The 16,785-nt window shown below is 49.4% G+C and overlaps 7 protein-coding genes across 7 annotated transcripts; 3 read left to right on the top strand and 4 right to left on the bottom strand.

The window, feature by feature from the left end:
• Nucleotides 1-21: 21 nt before the first annotated feature.
• N7518_005748 (40S ribosomal protein uS5) lies at nt 22-1,302 on the top strand. Its single transcript, XM_057186675.1, has 3 exons — nt 22-368; nt 519-776; nt 861-1,302. The coding sequence occupies exons 1-3, from the start codon at nt 102-104 to the stop codon at nt 1,116-1,118; spliced, it is 783 nt and encodes a 260-aa protein (XP_057043445.1). The 5' UTR covers nt 22-101; the 3' UTR covers nt 1,119-1,302.
• A 514-nt stretch (nt 1,303-1,816) lies between these two features.
• On the top strand, nt 1,817-2,821 carry N7518_005749 (uncharacterized protein; the record flags this gene model as incomplete). Its single annotated transcript, XM_057186676.1, has 1 exon — nt 1,817-2,821. The coding sequence occupies one exon, from the start codon at nt 1,817-1,819 to the stop codon at nt 2,819-2,821; it is 1,005 nt and encodes a 334-aa protein (XP_057043446.1).
• A 2,157-nt stretch (nt 2,822-4,978) lies between these two features.
• N7518_005750 (uncharacterized protein) lies at nt 4,979-7,377 on the top strand (the record flags this gene model as incomplete). The annotated part of the gene is made up of 3 exons (XM_057186677.1): nt 4,979-5,096; nt 5,224-6,910; nt 6,981-7,377. 3 exons carry the CDS (start codon nt 4,979-4,981, stop codon nt 7,375-7,377), a joined length of 2,202 nt encoding a protein of 733 aa, XP_057043447.1.
• A 347-nt stretch (nt 7,378-7,724) lies between these two features.
• N7518_005751 (opsin family protein) lies at nt 7,725-8,862 on the bottom strand (the record flags this gene model as incomplete). The annotated part of the gene is made up of 5 exons (XM_057186678.1): nt 7,725-7,806; nt 7,855-7,989; nt 8,049-8,536; nt 8,605-8,671; nt 8,726-8,862. The coding sequence occupies 5 exons, from the start codon at nt 8,860-8,862 to the stop codon at nt 7,725-7,727; spliced, it is 909 nt and encodes a 302-aa protein (XP_057043448.1).
• Nucleotides 8,863-9,198: 336 nt separating this feature from the next.
• N7518_005752 (isoleucine--tRNA ligase ISM1) lies at nt 9,199-12,192 on the bottom strand (the record flags this gene model as incomplete). The annotated part of the gene is made up of 1 exon (XM_057186679.1): nt 9,199-12,192. One exon carries the CDS (start codon nt 12,190-12,192, stop codon nt 9,199-9,201), a length of 2,994 nt encoding a protein of 997 aa, XP_057043449.1.
• Nucleotides 12,193-12,504: 312 nt separating this feature from the next.
• On the bottom strand, nt 12,505-12,978 carry N7518_005753 (uncharacterized protein; the record flags this gene model as incomplete). Its single annotated transcript, XM_057186680.1, has 1 exon — nt 12,505-12,978. The coding sequence occupies one exon, from the start codon at nt 12,976-12,978 to the stop codon at nt 12,505-12,507; it is 474 nt and encodes a 157-aa protein (XP_057043450.1).
• A 2,073-nt stretch (nt 12,979-15,051) lies between these two features.
• On the bottom strand, nt 15,052-16,637 carry N7518_005754 (UPF0183 domain protein; the record flags this gene model as incomplete). The annotated part of the gene is made up of 2 exons (XM_057186681.1): nt 15,052-16,514; nt 16,574-16,637. 2 exons carry the CDS (start codon nt 16,635-16,637, stop codon nt 15,052-15,054), a joined length of 1,527 nt encoding a protein of 508 aa, XP_057043451.1.
• Between the last annotated feature and the right edge of the window lie 148 nt (nt 16,638-16,785).

Consider the following 16,785-nt stretch of genomic DNA (forward strand, 5'->3'; position numbering starts at 1 on the left):
CACCCGCGCAAATTTCGGGCAAACAGTGCTCAGCGCCGTGAAACTCGACGACCAACTCAATCCCGACAACCCTCCCCGTCGCTTCCCATAACAACATCAATATGGCTGACGCTGCTCCCCGTGGACGTGGTGGTTTCGGTTCGCGCGGCGACCGTGGTGGTGAGCGTGGACGTGGCCGTGGTGGCCGTCGCGGCCGTCGTGGCCCCAAGCAGGAGGAGAAGGAGTGGCAGCCCGTCACCAAGCTCGGCCGTCTCGTCAAGGCCGGCAAGATCACCTCCATGGAGCAGATCTACCTCCACTCTCTGCCCGTCAAGGAGTACCAGATTGTCGACTTCTTCCTGCCCAAGCTCAAGGATGAGGTTATGAAGGTACGGATCGACACACACTTTTTGAAATTGGAGGATTGAGCGGGACTCGACTGGAATGCGACAATTGCACGCAATTGCGCAATGAAAGCTGAAACGGAAAACGAATACATCGAAATCAGTCCAGAAACTAACGTGAATTTCAACCTACAGATCAAGCCCGTCCAGAAGCAGACCCGTGCCGGTCAGCGTACCCGTTTCAAGGCCATTGTCCTCATCGGTGACTCCGAGGGCCACATTGGTCTCGGAATCAAGACCTCCAAGGAAGTCGCTACCGCCATCCGTGCTGCTATCACCATCGCCAAGCTCGCTGTCCTCCCCGTCCGTCGCGGTTACTGGGGTACCAACCTTGGTGAGCCCCACTCTCTGCCCGTCAAGCAGAGTGGAAAGTGTGGTTCCGTCTCCGTCCGTGTAAGTTTCCTACAGTAGTTCATATCTGATCTGGTCCTTTTTGGGGGCCGGACATCTGAAGAGATGGTTTCTAATTGACTGCAGCTCATTCCCGCCCCCCGCGGTACCGGCCTTGTCGCTTCCCCCGCTGTCAAGCGTTTGCTCCAGCTCGCCGGTGTCCAGGACGCTTACACCTCCTCTTCCGGCTCCACCAAGACCCTCGAGAACACCCTCAAGGCCACCTTCGTCGCTGTCGTCAACACCTACGGTTTCCTTACCCCCAACCTGTGGGCTGAGAATAAGCTCATCCGCAGCCCTCTGGAGGAGTTCGGTGATGTCCTCCGCCAGGGCAAGAAGTACTAGGTTATGGATGATGCATGATTTTTGTTCGACAATTTCAATGGGTTTCTTTTAAAACTTCTCCCTCTGTGCTTGGTGATTAAAAGATGGTTCGTGTGTGCGAGAGACATCTCCGCACCGCTCTGGATGTATTTATCTTGGGGAGGGGCACAAAATAGCGAAGTCCACGGGCCATTTGCCAGCCAGATTGATCTTTGAGCAGTAATTTTGTAGTAGGGCAGTAGTTGTTTTTACCTGATAGACATTGATTCTGGGTGAACTAACTTGTAGTTCAAGTCTAAATCTTCGACATGCAGCCTCACAATGTCGCTATGGGACGTATAGAGAGGTCGCCCAGGCAGCTTTTATATGCAAACAAAGACTACTCTGGGGTCCAGGCTGTCTATCTGACACCGGCTAAGGGATACTATCGGTATTAAGTGATGTAGTATTGGACTATGTTGTATCTTTAGATTGAAGTAAAGGTCTCCACATGATAGTACATCTAAGATATATATAGGTACTACTTGACAGAAATCCAGGTATGACGAGCGTACGGGTAAAAATCAATAGCAGTAAATTCTCTAAGCAAAATTAACACAATTTGTACACAGATTGATAAGCAAAATGCATACTTTTAGGTCACATGAGTGGCCGGTAAAAAGACCACTTCTCTTCTTCTGCCTCATCTTCCTTTCGCTATATACCTCTGTTTAGCCAATATGCTGTCTCCGCTACTATCCACAGTTTCCTCCTCCTTAGCTGCAAAGGACGTCGACTCGGAGTCCCTTGATAGGACCGAGTCAGATATTGCGCCTCGAACCTCGCAGGTCAAGGTCGAGGTAGCAGGTGTCTGTTATTCGCACCTGCCATTTGAAGTCCCGGGTGCTGTGGTGTTGTCTGCTCCTTCCATTTCTACCCTTCGAGAAACTGCGAACGATGTCTATCATCAAATCAACTCCAACACGTCTTACTCGAACCAGTTTATCATCGTGTCAAACATATCCGGGCAAGTGCAGGAGCTAATAGCTGGAGATCGAAACCCCCTTGAGGTTCCCTACAGATTGACACTCGACACACAGCACCAGCAAGGGGTCATTCGAATAATGCCACCAGGAGCTTATGAGCGAGTCACGCGGTCATTTTCAAACAAACTTGTCTTAAAATTATTCGAAATGGGAATTGATTCAGACGATTACACTATGAACTCGGCTACCCGATACCACGGAAGAACATGCGATAAAGAAGCCGACGAGTCTCTTACTCCGTCAGGAAATCCTTTTGACGATAATAACTGGCCTTCGCTCGTTATTGAAACTGGTCTTTCTGAATCAGAAGCACAACTACGAGCCGACGCATATTGGTGGTTCTTAAATTCCGACTACAAAGTCAACATGGTTATACTCTTTCACATCCAAAGATCGCCCGAGCGCAGACTCACCATAAAACAATACAGTTTCAGACCAACCACTCCCAGATCTATCCGTGGACTACAGGCGGAGGCCCAGCGCACTCTGCTATCCCAAACAGACTCCCCAATGGTGCTACGTCATTCAGCGGTCAATGAGGTCGTTATTACCTCAAACGATGTTCAGAATGCTCCGCTGGAACTAGATTTCGAATCCGTTATGCGCCGCCCGCCGGCACCTAACATGGGGGAAAGAAATATCACATTCACAGCCGAGGATCTTGCTGCGTGCTGCCGCCATGTCTTTCTGGGAGCCTGAGCATTATCGCTACATGTATTGCTAGAAAGTTAGAATCAAAGCTTGCTTTTTCACAGATATCCACGTAGTAGTTTATTTTATTAGGCTCAGGCTGGCAGATCGACAACCTACTTCTAAATGGGAAGGGTTGCACGTGACGGGGCTAGCGTGTCGCATTTTATTGATGTAGCTTACTCAGGCCGCTCATCCCTACACCCAGTGAGCACTCAGTGAGCAAATCAGAGTGCTCACATAATGATCAGTGAGTGGATCAGTGTGCTCAGGGGATGGTCAGTTTTACTCAGTGATCAAAAAGCGGCAAGAGGTGAGCACTAAAACGGAAAGAGAAAGGTCTCGAGTGCCAGGCATTGTCCGGTACATATATATGTCTCTCACATCCCTGGATGCATATACTGGTGGGTCACCAAATTAGGCTGTAAGCCAAATAGGTTTAGCTTCTTACGCGATTCCTTCATCTTCATCTGGTTTTGTTTCATCTCAGGAGTTACATCATGTCTCTTGACCTTGTTTCCCAATCCTTCTGGATTGTAAGGGCTTTCCAACATAGACCCGGTGGACCCGAGCAATGCCACCTTTATCACTTGAGATAGAGAATAGAATGGAGCGAGTATGCTCCTGCACCTTCAGTAGCCTGTAATGTAAATAAGTCGTGTGTTTGTACTTCGATCGCTCGTTCGGCGCCATTAGCTATTACCGGACAGGGGTAGGTTGCGCGGTAAAAGCAGCCATGTTGTGGCCCTTGCCACCGCGAACGTCGCCAGCCGCTCCTTGGAAGAGGCAGCTGTTCGTTTATCGGCCTACGCAGTATGTTCCTTTTATCCTCATACATTCTCCTCGGGGCTTCACAAGTCGATTGAAGCAAGAAATATCATAAATCATATCTGAAAATTGGAATTTCCTGAAGCTATGGTGGTGCCACTCTGTCTTTTGAACAACAAAGCGAAGGCGAATGTAATTGACAGTAAAAAACCATCATGCTGTCTTCCAACAACCTCAAGAATATCAGCGACGTGTTTGACGCATGCTCGCATGTCTCGGTCGCCGGGAGAAGGCCAAGAAAGGGCTCATCAAATAGAAGAATCCTATACGCCATCAGTTATAAAGCCAATGATTTCTTAGTATCGGACCATTTCTCAACACCACCCTTCTCTTCTCTGCCAGCGTTGTCTGTCTGAGTTGGACCTCGCCCTTCCGCTGATAATTGCAGAATGCACCTCGGCAATATTTCTTAACGCACCGGACTAATTGACCAGAAGACCATCAGGCCTGGACTAGTTCCAGTGGATCTATAAGGCCATCTAGGATGTTACTAGGGAGTACGTTGGCCCGACATCGGAGCCTTAGGTCCCCAGGTATGTAGTGGACCGGCGGGTGTCCGTCGCGGGCCGTCACTAGTCTAAACCTAAAAGATCAAGATCGGCGAGTATGTACTCCATGGACGTATGTATCAAGCATTGACGCATTGAAGCATTGCACCTTTTAAAAACAGGTATCGCCCCGGATAGTACTATTGCTAGTGATATCAACAGAAGAATGGTTTACCTGTTATTTACAGTAAATATCACGGCACAACTAGATTGTTATAGTGTCGAACGTCATCTTAAGGTAAATAAACACAAAGAAGCAACTTCTTCTATAGCTACAATTGCTACCAGGATAGTAAATGCCTCCAGTCTATTAGAGACGAACTAAACCTTTATACCCTAACTGACAACTACAGAGACGCCTGGGTATTCTCCAACTCGAATGAGCCATTGAGGATATCCTTGTCTTCCTTGAACGTACTTTAGAAGACAGAAGACAGAACCAGTGAAGCTGTGCTATATTGTAGCCTTTATAGAGGAGAAGTCAGGAATTATTGAGGTCAATATAACGACATCCTATGAAGAAGATGTGTAGTGTGATAATGAGGACTGTTTAACTGAACGTGTAGAGTTGATCCGGAGCCCTCGACCTCGATCTCGGCGAAGGCTATACTCGCGCAAATGGTACCTACGCCCAGTGCTTGTTAACGCGGGGAGCGCACGCTTGAAGAGCACCCATGCGAAGTACCTTTTCCCCATCCTTTTCCTCTTCCTCTCACCCTTCTCCCATCCTTCCTATCCTTCAGATACTTGCTTTCATCCATTTTTCATTGTTGTTAATCCAGAATTCATCATGGATAGCATGTATGATCGTGATATGCGTGATCAATGGGAGGACAGCCTCCTAGGTATTCGTTTCTGGGAAGATGCAACAAAACATGTTGAGCAGCTTACTGCAGGTGAAAGAAAAGGTATGTTCTTACATGTTCTTAGATGTGCTGCATCATTGTAGCATTGCTACATTGAATGCCTTACATGCAAGCGTGCTGGTTGCTATACGTTGCTATACTTCGTGCTAATGCTCCCGTCACCATTTAGCCCTACCGCCCCATCTGAGCCCTGTTCAGTCACCTGCTCAGTCGCCTGCTAAGGACCCTGTTCAGACGGCAGTCACAAGCTCTTCTGAAAAGAGCCCAACAAAGAGGAAGAGTCTTTTCCCACTCTCTCGACTTGCTTCTTTCAATAACCTTCGATTCCTTCACTCCTCTGCAGGGACTGATACCACCAACTCACCTGAGAAGAGTCCCACAAAGAGTCTGAAGGGTTCCAAAAAGGGTAGTTGGCGCCTTCCTTCCTTTAAGAGTCTGAGTCTCAGACACCGAGGTCCCATCGTCGCGTCCACTGAGGGTTTTGTTGAACCCCAGAAGCCCACACCGACACGTCCTTCCATCTTGTCCCCTACAACTTTCTTCCCTCCTGAATATTCTCTTCCCCCACTCCCTCCCGCTCCACGTCCCACTTTCCGTTCTCTCTACAGAGGACCCTCTGCTACCAACATCGACATTGCACCTCCCACCGCCTCTGAAGACTCTTATCCTTGTGACCCAGTGGCCACCAACCATCTCAGCATTCTCAGTTTTCAAGACTGGCTTGAGCAGCAGAGTGATCCTCAACCTGAGACCATGGCTCCTCCTCACCCAGATACCAGTTCTTTCGTCCACTTGATGGCTCACCTCAATGATGGTGGCACTTGGGATGATATCCCTCGCACCAAGTCGGTCCTAGAACTGAACATGCTTTTCGATGTTCGCAAGGTCTCCCCTGAGAGCCTTGTTGATCTCGACGATGACCAGATTCTTGATGAAGGTACTATGACTGATGAGGTCACCATGGTCGACAAGGGCACCATGACCGACTTCGACGTCGAATATCCTGTCAAAACCACCACTATGGTCGACAAGGCCACCGTTACTGAGCTCGACATTAAGGGTTCTGTCGCCCACAACCTGCCTGCTCACAAGGCCACCATGACTGAGCCCGACATCAAGGGTTCTGCCATCGATAACCTGCCTGCTGACAAGGCCACCCAGTCTGATGATATTCGGAAGGGTGTTGCTACCGCTGGGGACAATGCTCCCACCTTGAAGTCTGCTGCCAAGCCAGCCACCACTGAGCAGGCTGGTGTCAACACGGATTGCGCTATCGACAACCAGACCACCGATGGCAACCTGGCGATTGACTCCTCGATGACAATGTTCGATATCGAGAGCTCTACGACCAAAAGCCTGACCAACAACAAGAACGCGAAAGGCAAGGCCGCTGTCCACGATTGGGACCTGTACAATGCCAATGAGTTCGGGATGCAAGATCTTCCCATCTGTGACGAGCCTCAGTACCCCGACCAAGAAGTCATTGAAGTCGCTGCTCCCAAGGAGGATGAAACAATTAGCAGTATCATCAACGAGGCCTTGAAGGACAATACCATCGACGACGACCGCTTCTTCGAGAACCTAAAGGACAAGATCAAAGTCAGCGTTCTCACCATGGACCAGGTCCGGCCCTTGACCGAGTTCCGCAACTTGCGTGTGCTGAAGCTGTTTGGTATGATGAAGTCCTACCAGCCTGTCATCTGGAAGACGGTTTGGTTGAACCCCCATCTTACCACTCTCGAGCTGCACATGGCAGTTGGCTTGGAGATTGTGGAGCCGGTGGGACCAAGTGGTTGGGAGCCCATCAAGAAGGGCTGGGTGATGAATGTGAAGTCGCATGCCTCACCCGTATACTAGTAAGTTGTGCCCAACTGAGAGTAATGTGATACCAAGAGACGTGACATATGCTAACCTGATTGACTTTAGTGGCCAAGGCGACGGGGAGGTCAGCCCCAAGGTCGGGTATGGCGAGTACCTCGACAAGTACTGCATCGAGAAGGCAAAGGTCCTTGCCCTTGCCACTGGGTTCCCCGTCCCCACCTACCTGCCCGTCGAGCATCTCACCTTGAGCGGCTTCGCGGTGGACGGGGACCCCTTTGGCATGTGGTTCCGGAACCTCAAGGAGGTTCACTTCAAGAAGGACTGCATCGACTGCGGTTTCTGGCTCCCTCGCTTCCAGCGAAACGTCCGAGTTCGTCAGGCGGGCGAGTTCGGAGTGGCCCGGGGCGAGGACGGGCCCTCCGGGGAGAACTCCGTCGAGGAGCTCAGTGACGAGGAGCTTGCCGAGCTCTCCTCCGCGGTGCGAGGCCTGGGGGTGTTCTGAACGGACGGGGTCCGTGTTCATGGGCGGCGGCACGCTCGCTAGAGCCCTCCCCAGGGGGCTCTAGTGAGTGTGCCGCCAGAGAAATATCATTCAACTACGCAAGAAAGATAATTTGAAAAACAAAAAAAAAAAAACAATTCTTTAGGTTATTCTGCTTCTTACTTAAGAGTACAATAAGTAGAACAGACATGAAATAGTAGGGCCAAGTCAAAGTAAAAATCATGATTTTTCATACCTAACGCCTTAAACCAAATTGACTCGTAAGTGAGAGAAATTTCAACTGAAAAAAAGAGAGAACAAATATCCTATCACCTGAATCCTAGTCTGAATGTGTTGAAGTCATTTCCCTACGCACCCTCTTCATCGGAGATACGAATAGCTCCCTCATTGCCGACACCATGCGACCAGAATCCTTCCATGTAGAGTGCACTGCAGTAATTAGCATGTCGTCATACCGAGATTCAGGTTGAGACTTACATCCCAGGCGAACTCTCATGAGTGAACAGAAGCCAGTATCCAAGGATACCTTGCGTAAAGACATCTTGGATAGCGAAAAGGATAGTCTCCGTGTCAACACTCAGTCTAAGCGCAAGAGCACCAGCCGCGAGGGAACTACCCAACATTAGCATCGGTTCTGAACTCAAGAATACTCTTTTGGATATATCACTCACATAGGGAACAGTGCCAACATGGCAATTGCAGACCCAGAAACAGACCCGAAGAACCGTCTTGTCTGGACATCCTTGCTCTTCGCCGCCCGCTGTGCGTGGAAGCCAATGTGGTGGATCACGACCAGGTAGGAGATACATGTGAGGGTCAGCCAGACCCAGCGCTCGCGGCCGTGTCCTGAAAATATGCCGAATATAGCTGTTGTGAGCATGATCAGGTGGGCGACAATGGCGATGAGTAGGTTTGCGCCTGGTAGGCCGGATAGAAGGGCGAGGTTGATGAAGAGCAGGGGTGTTGTGATTGCCCAGTTAACAAAGCGCAGCCATAGGATCTGGCGAGCGTAGTCTGTGTGGGTGTCCGGGACATGTTTGTGGGATTCGTGGACTCTGTCGTGTTTGGTTATTATGCCCTGGCCTGTTGAAAGAGCTAGGTAGATCACGAAGGAGATTGTGGTTATCAGGGAGGTGAGGATATGAAAGATTCGTTTAGACTGGACATATGTTAGATATGTATGAATAATAGAAGAGAGCATATATGATATAGAAGAGATGAACTCACTAGAGGAGCACGAGCGGCCAAAGTATAGAACACCAGCGAGGAAACGCCCATCAACACAGTGACAACCCTATAAATGTTAGGATAATTAAACATTTGAATACATAGTATAATATATACATACCAAAGAGTTCGCTTGCCTGCATCATGAAGTTCCTGGTAGACCTCATACCCCGGAATGATAGTGGGAATAGGCGCCACCGAGGACGTGGTGGCGGGCGCCGTTAGAGTAGCAAACTGATCAAATGGAGGTTGAATCATGATGAATTTAGGAAGTTGAGTAGAGGAAGAAGAAGAAACGAGAAGAGCAAGACTATATAGATGACATGATGTTGCATCAAAGCAGGATTTGGGGATGATTGGGGCGACCGTCATTGACTGGATACTGTCGTCATAGCCATTTAGAACATTCACTGGATGGACAAATAGATTGAATACATTAATTACATGGACTATTTCTTTCAGTCTAGTTTTCAATGTGAATGTTAGATGTTTTAGATTACTGGTTGCACTGCAGTTGGTAAATTGGCTGCTCTGTCCAATCACCTACAGCTAGCTATAATACATGGAAATAAGTATACAGATTTGTACAGTTCTCTAGGCGTTTGCCTCATGTATCACTGTCTCACACCGGTTGCAAATCGCATCTTCGATCGCCACCGGGTCCGGAATGGCGTACCGCCAACACCGTGGGCACTTGGAGGCCTGTGGCGCGTACACATACACTTTGCCTGGCTGGCCACTCAGCTCAAATGTCTCCTCATATTGCCATTCGGCGTCCTTAATGTCGGTCGGAATAGCTTCACCGTGGGATGACAGGGTGATGGAAGACACGACGAAGAGATCAGGGAGCTCCGACAGATACTGCTGGAATAATCCAGAGCTGCTGGGGAGCACAATGTGAACAAAGGATTGCAGGGAGGAGCCAAGCTGCTTTTTACTACGGGCCTGCTCCTGCAAGTTCTTAATGGCAGAGTGAACCACCGTCAGCTCTTGGTAGCTGGTGTCCAGGGTCAAATCCTGCCACTCCGGAGCGGGGGCGGAGACGATACGCTGCAGGGGGTGCTCAGACTGGGTGCGGATAGACTCGGGAGTATGTTCCCATGTTTCTTCCACAAGCACTGGTGTGATGGGAGCCAGGGCCTCTTGAAGATAATTGTAGATGTAGAATAAGGTCGTTTGCGCAGCCCGGCGACTCGTGCTGTCCTCACCAAGGGTGTAGAGGCGGTCCTTGATCGCCTCCATGTAGAAAGCAGAAAACTCGAGGTTGGCCCACCGGTTCATCGTACTCACGCCCTTGTAGAACTCGAAGTTGTCACTTGTCTTCTGCGACGTGAGTACCATATCCGAGAGGTGCTTGAGTGCAATTCGGTCGACCAGCTGCAGCTGTTCATATGGGACAACGTTCGCTGGACTGAAATCGGCAAGGGCACCTAGCAGCAGTTTGAAGGTGACACGGAACTTGTGGAGACTGGTATTGACGGTCTGGAGTACTCGTTTTCCAATCACCACGTCGCGCGTGTAGTCGCTGCTCGCTGCCCACATGCGAAGCGCATCGGGGCCAAGAGCGTCGTACACCGGTTCTTGGTTCTCGGGTTGCTTCTTTCCTTTGCCTTTGCGGGGTTTGAGGGGAGGCAGCAGAGTTCCATCCATGATGGTCTGCGGGTGGATTACGTTGCCAATAGACTTGCTCATCTTCCGCCCGTGTTCATCCAGGGTGAAACCGTGCGTGATGAGGTTCTTGTATGGCGCACGAGGCGTCGTGAATTGACCCGAGCCGAGCTGGTGCGAGATATATGTGAGAAGAGAGGACTGGAACCAACCACGGTGCTGATCGGTACCTTCAAGATACACGTCGGCTGGATGACTCCGTCCTTCGATAGGAACATCGATCTCTGCCCAGCTGGTACCACTGTCAAACCAAACGTCCATGGTGTCCATTCCACGTCGATACCCCGCTCCAGCCTCGTCCCGCAAGAACAGAGGAATCCATGCAGCATCATCCGCAGCATCGGTCCACCAAGCATCGATTCCGCGCTCTTCAATTGTGGTCATGATATGTGAAATACTATCTTTAGTCAAGACGGCCTCTCCAGTGGTTCGGTGATAGATTGCAGGAATCGGAACACCCCACGCACGCTGTCGCGAGATACACCATTCACTCCTGTTTTTCACATAGGCTTCGAGTCGTTGCTTTCCAGTCTCGGGAACGAACCGGACATCTTCCAAGGCTCGAAGAGCATCGCCACGGATATCGGCCACATCGGCAAACCACTGCTCAGTTGCCCGAATAATGACCGGAAGTTTTGAACGCCAGTCGTAAGGATACTTGTGCTCGTACTTATGTTGGGCAAGCAACTGACCACACGATTCGACCCATTCCAAAACAGCGGTGTTACCTTCTCCCAAGACAGATTTTCCAGTTAAACGTGTAGGGTCGAGGGGCATAGCTTTATCTGTGTATTTGCCCTCATCGTTGACGGGAGCGAACACAGGAATGCCACGCGCAAGACATGCTTCGTAGTCTTCCATTCCGTGACCAGGCGCGCTATGAACCAGGCCAGAGCCAGAATCAGCAGTAACAAAGTCCGCGGCGAAGATGGGCTGCGGCTGAGCTTCGGGTCCTTTGAATAGAGGTCGATAGGTAGTTCGCTCTGCCAGCTCGGACCCCATGATAGACGGTACAATGACAGAGAGTTCTTCTTTCAGCATATTCTGGATGTACTCTAACCGTGATTGAGCGATCAGAAGATGACCATGTTTTTCCGATAAGACAATGGTGTATTCCAAAGACTCGCTGATTGTAATGGCAGCATTGGCAGGCAGCGTCCAAGGGGTAGTGGTCCAAATCACAGCATTCAAATCCTTTCCACGAAGAAGAGGATTCTCAGAGAGACACGTAGGGATATCGATAAGAGGGAATTTGACTAGGGCGGCGGTCGAGATGTGATCCTCCTTGTATTCCAGTTCTGCTTCCGCAAGAGCGGTACCCGTTGAAGGCGACCAGTAAACTGGCTTGAACTTTCGGTAGATGAGGCCACGGTCCACCATTTCCCGGAAGATACCCAGTTGCCGCATCTCGAATTGTTTGTCCATCGTCTTCCAGTGGTTCTCCCAGTCGGCCATGACCGCGAAGCCACGGAACCCTTTCATTTGTTCTTTCACGGCTTGTCTTGCCAATTTACGCGCGGACGTGCGAATATCCGCTGCGCTGACTGATCCGCTTGCGATGTCCTCAGGGCGCAGGCCTTGGAGCGCTTTGAGCTCGATCGGCAGTCCATGGCAGTCCCAGCCCGGCACGTACCGCACCCTCTTCCCGCGACCTAATTGTACGCGACAGATAATATCCTTCAAAATCTTGTTGAGCGCATGTCCAACATGGAGATCGCCATTCGCATATGGCGGGCCATCATGCAAGACGAATGGTTGATCGGCGGGCCTTTCGCGGCGTTGCCAGGCGTAGAGATCATCGGTGCATCGTTTTAGGTATTTCGTCCGATCGATAGGCGATACGCGTGGAGGGAATGAGGATTTAGGCAGTTTCAACGTCGAGGTCCATGAGCGAGGGATTGCCCGCGCCAGTTCCGGCATTGTCCAGCATATCCTAGAAAGTGATGAGTGGAAGGTCAGGAAGAGAAGAGTCTTGGCGTTTTACAAAACATGGCTATTCCAAAAAGGGTTTAGACTCCGCCGGACTTGGATACTTGATCGGACACTGCATGTTTGCGCCTAACATTCACCTTCTATTCCAAGCAGAGGATCTTTCAATATGGCTCGTCCAAGGAGTATACCACCTGAAAGTACGGTCGAGTCAGGAAATTGCTTCTTTGATGCTGTTCCACCCCCCAATAACTCTACGAAGAGCTTCGTCTTATCATTCCAAGATAGGGGAACTGCTGAGTTTTATTCTCCCCTCTCTATCTCTTTCACAGCTTGATCATAAAAGCCCAGCTTTCCAACACTAGTATACGCCCCATACAAATAAGCTATAGCCTGGCTCCTCTTGCTGCTGAGGCAATCCGAAAGCACACTATCGTCAAGCTCGGCTAATCTGACCATTTCGATATACTCTTCTCGCTCGCGCCACATTTCTCGAATTTCCTCATCGAACGGCTGCCCATCTTGATCGTATTTCTGGGGCAGGTCGAAGGAGACAGGCATGGCTGTAAGGAGCTCGGGGAACGCAATAAGCTCATAGGGAACCGTACATGCGCCTTCCCAGTCGATGATTCCCGTCACATCGAAGCTCTCATCCACCATGATGTTACTATGAAGAAAGTCATCATGGTCTAGAGGGAATGGCCCTTCGTTACACGAGGATAGCCGGCTAGCCATAGCTTTGGTTTGTAACGGGAAATTCTCGATAATCGCGATCATCCGTTGGAGAAACAATCTGTAGAAAATACATGCATGTAGCTAGACAGGTTACTTTGGTGACGAGATATAAGTGCTGACCGCCTTGGAAGGTGGAACCATGGTTCCTGTTCATAAATATGATTAGTCAGAAAGACTACAACCTTCTAAGTATACATGGGTAACTACGACCGACAGCTGGTCGAATGTTAGAATGGGACCGCTAATTTTTAGCGCCTCTTGGCCCAGAGGAACATGTATTAATCCGAATTCCGAGAGCTCGGCGAATGTCAGACATCAGCGAATGTCGGGATTCTTTTAGGGGTTATAATACCCTAGTACAGAAGAAGATAGGATTTAGTGGTAAAGATAATACTGTAAATAATGATCACGGGGTCTTTATGAACGTCTATTATAAGCTATGAAGACATCCTAGTATAAAGAGAGATCTCGACATTCGCTAAGACCCCTCTGAGCAGATAGATGGTCGAAACGCGGATTAACACGGATTAATATATTTTCCTTCACGCTAAATTAGCGGTCCCATTCTAACATTCGATCAGCTGTAAGCCCGGGTAACTATAGATCAAAATAAAATCTATTAGCTTTTTACAACTACAAATGAAGTTAAAATAGCGCTTTTTATATTTGGATCAACCCTTATACCTTCTTGGCATAGCTATGGACCTTCCAGGGTTAGGTTTTAGCGTTATATAATCCTGCATCCCGCCCGGGCTACTGAGGCACTCTAACCCCTCATCTACAATTGCAACCCTCCCAAGTCCTTCTGTTCACTATACTGGCAACGATATCGATACTTAACAAGTGTGAGTAAATTAAAGGCCCTTTATACCAGACTCATATTAAGACCCAGGGCAGATCTCTATCATTGCCTTGAAAGAGAAACCTTAAATCGGCTACTCCTACACCTCCTACACCTCCTAGGAGAGTTCATTTTTACTCTCACAGCTAACCTCTGTGTTAAATATCTCTTCATCATGGATCTTCGATCATGGTTGTTTGAGGCATCCATCTCATCTATTACTTCCATCGACTTGGATCAATTTCAAATCCCACGCCAAATCCCGAAAGAAACAACCGAGCAGTTGACAGCTTTTTGCTTCAAAGGAGATATACAATCCTTCAATGATACTATCGCTCTGCTTCCCTCGAGCCCGAAACATCGAGGCTTTGCCATACAGGAACTTGTCCCGGTGATAGTAGAGGCAATCAAACAAGACAACACTCAATTCATTTCAGAACTTCTCGACCGTGGGTTTACGATACATTCACGTTTTCCATTGGAAGCAATGAAATGTAAATCGAAGAAAGCGCTCAAATGCTTCATGCAAAAAGGATGGGACATCAATGAACCTATAAGTGACCTTGACCCCCCCGTTCTCAGGTCAGTGATTCGAAGGATGAGCAATCTGCTTTTTTTTTTTTTGAAAGGAAAACACAATAACAACTCGTTACTATAGCTATGCAATCTATGATGAAGAGATGACCAACTGGCTTCTAGACCATGGAGCAAATCCCAATCAACGATGTGACATTGACTGTACTCCGCTATCTTATGCTGTTCAGCTAGCTCCTATGAACATCATCGAGCTCATGCTAAGCCGCGGAGGTGACGTGCAACAGGGACAGCTCCTTCAATATGCCATTTATCGGCGGACAAATCTCAATGAAGTGTTGGCGCTACTTATTGATAAAGGTGCCCCTTTGAACGTCCCAATGTATCAGGATTATCCAACCTTTAGGCGGTTCTATCCTGTGAGTTTGGGCACCCCTTTACACTAGCAGCAGAGCTTGGGAAACTGGATGCAATAAGATTCTTGCTCGGTCGAGGAGCAGATACTAGCATCGAGGATGGAAATGGTCGTACAGTCATTGAGTGGGCAAGAAAGTTGAATCAAACGGAAGTTGTGAGGCTATTGGAGAATGGACATTAGGTATCAATTCTACAATTTACATCTACAATCCAGGTTTTGAATGGTCACATATAGTTTCACATTAAAACATACCAAGCCAGGATTATCATGATTCATAATGCATTGAGATATAGTGAAAAGTGCTGGGTGCAATAGTCTTAAATCAGTACACTGTCAAACAACTCACGGCGCCATTCTTGAGAACTTCAAATAAAAGCCCCGGGAACCCAAAAAGCTCGGTATTACCTAATCCTCCATCCTGCCCATCGGCACCATTCCGAGGACCTTTGGCTGTGGTCTCCTCCCAACCACCAAGGAACTCAACACTGCTCTCGGGGCTATCTCCCCAGCCGCGGTTCAGTACCATTGGCCGCTGCAGAGCACGCTCCTCGGCGGGGCTGGCGTAAGATCCTTTCCAAGTAGCCCGCAGCCGCTCCGAGATTTCATCGTATGTCGATTCCGAAGTCAGACAATCGCCAGATTCATCCAACGAGATTAACCAGCGACTTCGGCGGTGACGATTAAATGGATAAGAACCTGGGACGTTCCCATGAAGAATAATCTTTGTCACTGTCAGCTGGGAAGATGGTGGCTGAGGCGATGGATCTGGAAGGCCCGAGGCGGGGAAAGCAGGTCCAGGTGTAGTCGGATACGAGATGAAGGCATCGAATCCATGGTGGAAGTAGTTCAAAAAGCATTCTGCTGGCAGTGAGGTGGGGTCTCCGATATTGAAGGTAGCCAACTCTTCGTCAGAATCATCAGTTACGCTGTTAGTGGATGAGTGGTCGCCGTCCGGGATGTCTATTCCTCTGCCCGGAGAGGGACTCAGGTGAGAGTCCCCACCCCCAGTTGCACGGTGAATCGAGATTCGGCGGTCGTTCTTACGGTAGACTGCGTCGGGTGGACCGAAGTCTGCAATCAAGTCCTGGGGAGTCGTCTCCCCCAGTTTTATGTATAATGGAGAGCCCGTCCTGCGAGCCACTTCAAGTTCCCCAGCACCGAGGACATGCCACTCCTCGATTTCATCCGCCAGCGATTCTCGGGATTTGCCAATCAAAGCCGACGAGCGTGGGTACTGTGCCTGTTGTGTGAACAACTTGCCTCGGGCCTCAGGCCATGATGTCCCTTGGAAGATTGACATGGATGTGGCCGGGAGCGCAGCTGAGGAAGATAGCAACGCTACAAAATCACACTGATCTGACCAGGCAGAGTGCTGAAGGGGAAACGAGAATGCAACTCCCGGATAAGAAAGGACGTAGGTTCCATATGGCGACTGTGGATCTGCCGGGGGTACGTATTCTCCTGGGTATGAGGGGCCAAACAAGCGATTGTAGACGTGCCGGAAGCTAGGGCCGTGCGAGGACAAGGGTTGTTCTGCTGACTTCCCACCTTTGAGCACATCCTGGTTTTTGTATACCAGGTTTACTCGAGAGAAGTCGACTACTTCAATCAAACGGAGCCTCTGGTCGGGACCGTCAAATCGAAGGCGCAGGCCATTTGAAGGTAACTGCAATATCACCGGCTTGCGAAGCGGATCTGCGGGGGAGTAGGCTAGGTCGATGGCGGGATAGGTTTGGGGATAGGACTTGACGCGGGTAAGGACATTATGGAGTGAAGCACCCAAGGCTTCCAGAGTATTAGCGAGAGCTGCTGAAAAGGCTGCGAGGTTAGACAAAGAAACATACTGATAAACCCCAGTCCTTTCCCAGGGAAGATTTGCGCCTGGGCTGAGGAAGTAGAGGTAGTCATAATGGTTTGTTCGTTTTCATGGCCCGGTGTTCATGGGTGGACAAAAGTCCATACGATAGTCGAGCTTTGTGTAGTAAAAAGGGGAGGCTCTGGAGATGTAAGGGACGGTATGAGGGGGAGGGATAACGATAAGAGAGCGATGACGATA

Source organism: Penicillium psychrosexuale (genome assembly GCF_028828465.1).
Source record: "Penicillium psychrosexuale strain IBT 29551 chromosome Unknown utg000003l, whole genome shotgun sequence".
NCBI lineage: Eukaryota > Fungi > Ascomycota > Eurotiomycetes > Eurotiales > Aspergillaceae > Penicillium > Penicillium psychrosexuale.